At 41.5% G+C, this 6,000-nt stretch overlaps 1 protein-coding gene across 6 annotated transcripts in view; it reads left to right on the forward strand.

Annotated features, from left to right (window-relative positions):
• SH3KBP1 (SH3 domain containing kinase binding protein 1) overlaps positions 1–2,986 on the forward strand; it is a 234,075-nt gene extending 231,089 nt beyond the window's left edge. For 5 of the 6 annotated variants that reach the window (XM_040582562.1, XM_040582564.1, XM_040582563.1 and 2 more), the window contains one exon: positions 1,932–2,986. In XM_040582562.1, the coding sequence (XP_040438496.1) occupies positions 1,932–1,973 (42 nt within the window). In that variant the 3' untranslated portion in view covers positions 1,974–2,986. The remainder of the gene's footprint in view (positions 1–1,931) is intronic. The other variant, XR_005826170.1, reaches the window with a different exon arrangement.
• Positions 2,987–6,000: the final 3,014 nt, after the last annotated feature.

Here is a 6,000-nt window from a genome sequence, read left to right on the forward strand (position 1 = left end):
AGTTTGTATAGTACGCCATTTGCCAGGTAGCATGCTGCCCTACTTGTGTGAGGGTTGTGAAGCTGGGCCTTTGCTAGGATCATTGGTTGGTTTTCTGGGTTTTGGAGAGTGATTTGGACAGTGGCCTTAACAACGTGCCTTAACTTGGGCAGCGCTGAATTGGTCAGGCAGTTGGACTAAGTAATTGTCGTAGGTCCCTTCCAGCTGAAATAATCTATTCTGCTCTGTTCTAGTCTATGTACTTGATAAGTGGTTCAGTATTGATTATATTTTATGTTTTTATGGTGTAGGTCAACTGTACTTTACCTTTGTATTAGGGATAGAAAATTGAATTGTAATGTCACTAGGCTGTTCCTGCTCAGTAAAATGCTTGGGAACATGTCAAAGGGTGGCAGAACAGGGGACCATCACTGTCTGTGCACCAAAGCTCCCTAAAGGACTTTATGCCTGCAACCAAATAGAAGTATGGCTTCTAGTAACACACAATTCATGTTCAGCTAAAATTGAAATTTATTCAGGTAAAATCAATGAAGTTTTTAAATAGTGGTTATTGATTTAGTCTTACAGGCCAGACTATTCGGAGGTCTGGATTCTACCTCCAAGGATGGCTTCACATCCCTTACAACAGGGACCTGCATTGATGGTTTTAAAATCATAATCTTACAGCTGAATGCTTTTACCCCGGTTCAAATGTTGCTTACGCTGGTAAATGCTCAGGTGCTAGCCCAGGTGGCATTATTAGCTTTACATGAAGATGGGATAGTCATAAATTATCACAGCTCTCTGTTTGTGTGTTAAAGAAGGCTGCCTTGATGATATGGCACAGTTGAGCACTGAGAGGGTGTGTTTGAATAAATCTAATACCTCTGCTTCAGGGTTTCCAGCGTCTGTCAGAGGTGCCAAGTGTACAACTTGGGCTGATGGTGGTTTCAGACTCGTCCCTTTACAACACAGGTGTACATTCATCAGAGCCCTTAAGGTGCTTGGACGCAGGCTTGTGGGTGTAGGAGGCAACTAATGCAAGGAATTTTGTAAAATAAAACTTTGTAGCAATAAAGCTTAGCTTGTATAAATGTCAAGTTGTTTAAGCTGCACAAGATGAGCAAACATGGCATTAAGTGTTTGCAAAAGAATGTACAGAGATAAGGGGCAAAAGAAAGTACAGAGATAACAGACAGGCAGTTAGAAAGTAGCAGAACTATAGAAAGAGGAGAAAATTCTGGCTTAAACCAGTTCAGTAGTTTGGCTCTGAAGAAACTAGCGTATTGAGCATGCACCAGATTGAAGACTTACCTAATGATGTAATGTAAAAAGACGAGGGCATGAAAGACTGCCCACATGTAACATATGCTATTGCTGAATGTATAAATATCTTTGCTTTGTAAAATAGAGTGAGTGAGTATGGTGATGCGATCCCACTCACTCCCAGCGCTGAATAAACAAATACCTGTTACTCAGAGATGCGACTCTGAGTAGTTTTTGCTACCAGGCAATTTTCGGCTTCACGGCCACTATCCCTATAGGAGAGAGACGATAGGTTTTGCTCCTCAGCTACTCACTGTCAGCAGTTCAGTTTACTTGTGCAGGGTGTAAGTGCAGCAGCCAGTGCATGGACACAGTGCTCATTCTGCACCTAATTCCTGGCAGTGAGCTGTGTGACTTGTGAAAGTTGTAGTTTAAAGAGTCTGAAAGATCTTGTGGTACATTCGGCGACTATACTTGTCAAGTTCTGAGGGGAGGAAGCTGTGCGTGCTCATCTTGTGCAGCTGAGAAGGTCACCTCAATTTGTGAAGGCTGTGGAAATGAGTAATATAAAACCCATGCTCCAGACCTGTGGACAAGGTGAAACATGTGCTTTTCAAGCTGCACCAACTGTGCCTCAGTTTGCTAAAGCATCTAATTTCATCACAAATTTGTTTGTTTGCTTTCAGATGGAAGTTAACGACATAAAGAAAGCTCTTCAATCAAAGTGAATACTTGATAGGTGGAATGTTGCGTTATTCTTCATGACTGAGACTCAAAATTTATGCCCCAGCCAAAATAACTTTGTGCCAAATGATTTAAGAATTGCCTCGACATCCCTTTATTTGAAGGATTAGCACAGGTTTTGATAGCACAACAAATATACCAACAACAAGGACAAAATTTCCACCCAAAGCAGTGCTGTGCAGCACTAGTTGTGACTGAAATTGATCTTCTTGTGCTAAAGGCTCTCTACTTCAAGATCCTAGGTGAAATGAAAACTCAGGCAGTTTAGTCCATAGTGGTACTATTTTGATGATATTTTTCCATAAATAAAGTGTATTTCAGATTATCTGTTTACAAGCTCTATGATTTTGACTTTTGGTTTTTAATTGTCTTTTGTCACAGATTTTAAAATGTTTGTACTGCATATAGCAAGGAATGAATGTTAACGTTGGGACTGGAGGGATTATTTTTGCTTTGAGATAGAACAGCCTACTTTTTGTTACAGTTTTAAGTTCTGTTAAATATGCAATTTTATGTCCCCAAATCCCCTACCATTTAAACTTACGTTGTGTACAGTAATGTATTTACGAGAAGGAAACCAACCAACAGAAATCTGGTCTTTGCAATGATTTGTGCCTTTCTTTGCCACACACTGACTGGAGCCAGTTGCAAGCCAGGTCTCCCTAATGTAGCCACCACGACGACTCCTGTCCCCAGCAGAGGTCACCTTCCCAGTGTACAGCTGCTCAGTCAGTAGAGCCAGGTTTGTGCAAGGTGGCAGGACAAAAGGGCGCAGCTGAGAGCAGCTTTGTCTTGAGCAGCTGTGGCTTTTTAGCTTTCCTGGTTTTGATAGGCCTCTCCCTCAACTTGAATGTTCATCTCCGCTTGATTTTCATTAGATGATTTAAACGCCCGCCTCTGTCCCCGATTTTGCACAGAGTGAACAGAATATGCATTATTAAAGCAAAAATAAATAAAAGTAATCTATAAAACATGAATAAAAAGTTGTATTATTTCATGCACAATGTTCTCTATCGTGTGACATTGTTTCGTTTGCTGTTTGTGTGGTATTGCTTGCTGCGTTATGTTGTACACGTATAGACTGATACACTTTATAGTCCTGCTTTTGCAGCAGGACTTCCTTTTCATCATTTTATTGAACCTGATGCTTACTTCATTTCTTCTAGTATCTCTGTTCACTTTCATCCTTTCAAAATAAGGTCTTTTTCTATTTGTGGTTTTGTGTTCCTTACTAGCCATGGAGTATCTCATACTTTGTCAGCAATCTCTGTTGAGTTTGTACAAAGCATGTAAATAGTGGATATTTTTGCATAGCATAGAGTGAGTGGGTGAGTGATATTAGTGATGCTTCAGAGTGACAAAAAAAAAAACCACACAAAGGATCTGTTTGTCATCTTGTCAAGTGCTAGAACTGGCTCCAGCCAGCATATCCTGTATCACAGCTAACCAGCCTGCCTGCCAGGAGCCGGAGACATAGTGTTCACTTGGCGGGTCACATTCACACGTGGTTGGTAGAGTTCCCATAATCTTTTTGATATGCATAGATATATAAAATACACGCTCCACCATACCCAAATACTGCTTCGTGGCCTCAACTGGCAATACAGAACCTCGCTGTTGGCCTGATTTCATCTACCATAGCATCTGCTTCTGTTCTGTCGTGTCTGAGACTGAAAGATTGGATAGTGAAACTCGAGATTTTTTTTAGAAGTCCCAATACATTGCTCAATGTACTCAGAAGCACTAATAAAGTATTTTATCACTGAAACACTCTTACTTAATGTTTCTAAATAACTGCATTAAAATATTTTTGTACAAAGAATGATAGTCCTGCCATGGATTTCCAGCAATAAAGATTTCTAGATTACTTCCATGTTTTTTGTGAGGGTAGTAGCAGAGTTATGAGAACCAGAGGAAATGAGGGATAAGGAATAAAAATCCTGTTTGGGTTTGTAGTCACACATTTGCAGTGTGTATCCAGAAATGAACAGCTCTGTCTTCCTAATTGCATCCTTAAAGAGATAAACTATTGTATCTGTGGTAAATAAAGTATTGATTCCTGACTTGCACCCCAAAAAATATAAGAGACATCTCAGTAATGTTCCATTTTTTGCAAATGAAAGCCTGAATTTGGCATGGAGTTTCCTTATATCAGAATACTTTTTTTTTTTTCTCCTGTTGAGATGGTATCTTGTCATTTTATGAATCCATGTTAGAAGTCCGTCATATTGTGCTTTGTAAAAGAAGGTTAAATAAGATTTTGTGAAAATGCTTTGGTTTTGAAAGTTGATTATTCTGGGAGAAGAGAGTTTGTAGAAATGTAAGCTCTTCTTGCTGCATTTCTTTATAATAATAGAAAGTATTTCACATAACACATGGATTTTCCCTTTATAAAGAGGATGAATTATGCATTAAACCTGTGGATATAAACTGCTGCTTTTAAAAATGCTTGGGTTTATATTTAAAGAAAAGCAGAAAATGCTGGTGAACTACAAAATGATTTTGATGTGACAATGATTAAAAATTGTTTGAAGGGTTGTGTAAAATGACTTCATTAATATGCACACACCGGTCTTGTGGCAGACTTCTGTTTACATGTAGAAATCTTGTGTGAAACATCAGGCTCATGCCTTTGGATGACAATATTCAAATTCTTGATTTGGAAAATGTTTAGGTTATTAAGAAAGCAGTTTTATGTTCTCTTTATGTTCTTTCTAAAAAGGAGCAAGTATTTCTTAATGTGAGAGCATAGCACTTAGCAGTTAAAAAAGTTCTGCATGGAAATAAGATGGTAAATAGTCAAAGTGGGTTTTAAGTTCTATTACTTAAATTTCATCTTCTCTGTTTTTCTTATTAACAACCCATTTGTAAATGAGCAGAGGGGTTAGATGAATCCGTTGGTGTGCAAACAGGTCGAAGGATTGAATGAAACTATATGCAGTAAATGTTTCTTTCTAGGTATATGATTGCCAGCTGCCCAGTGAATTTTGTGAGCTGCTTTGTGTATGGAATGTCCGTAGGAGTGCTGTACTCCGTGACAGCCAGGACTGAAATGCACACCTGTGCAAGCAAGGTGGGAGAGCATAAAATACACATAGAAATTCATGTTCTGCTGAAGCTACAGAATCGTTTTCACTCATCTTCTTGTGGAGTTGACTGACATGCGAGCAAGGCCCGCTCTCCTCCTGCTCACCCCCCGCACCAGGCTGCCCTGCTGCAGGAGCAGCTGCACAGGGACCGCGGCGTTACCAGCTCCTCTGCGCAGCACGGAGCCCGCCGGCACAAAAATACATTTGCAGCTGCAGGGGTGGTGTGGCGTGGAGATGTCCGGTGTTCCTGTGAATCCCTTGGCCATGCCCCATTGTGTTCATAACTGTGCTGACAGCTCTCGTGCTTCTAGCCTTGGCTTGGGGTGTTTATGCTGCTGCAGGCCTGCCTTGGCAGCAGGCAGGGGCTGTGGTCAGAGGTGTTGCAGTCTGTGGATCCCACAAATACCCAAGCGCCAGAAGCCAGAGTGCAGCTGGGGTGGGAGTGACGTGCAGCGCTCCAGCCTGCGGGAATGGCCAGGCAGCAGCCTCTGCCGCAGCACACAGCTGGGCAGATGTGCGAGCTCTCTGGTGTCTGCCTCACCTCTGAAGGACCCTGGGGCTGGAAACAGGACAGAGGCACATTGGTGAGGAAAGTGAAGGCTGGTTGGAGGGAAGATATCTCTCACCCAGGCAAGCTCTGGTTCAAAAGGCAGGCAGGAATACTGCTTTAAAGTAGAAACAATCAACCACTCTGCAACTTCTGCATTGAGGGGGGTTTCAGCGGTGCTGGGGTGGCAGTGCTGCTGAGCAGCTGCAGTTCCTGTAGGATTTGGCAAGAAGAGGGTCCTCCAAGCATTAACTTCTGTTCAGGGCAATCCTTAGGTTAACAAGAGCCAGAGGGTGTGGAGCTGAACTCCCCACACCAAACATTGAGTACTTGTATCCATGGTTATTAATACCCTTCAGCCAGAAATTAGTTTTC

This window comes from Falco naumanni, chromosome 2, assembly GCF_017639655.2.
Source record: "Falco naumanni isolate bFalNau1 chromosome 2, bFalNau1.pat, whole genome shotgun sequence".
NCBI lineage: Eukaryota > Metazoa > Chordata > Aves > Falconiformes > Falconidae > Falco > Falco naumanni.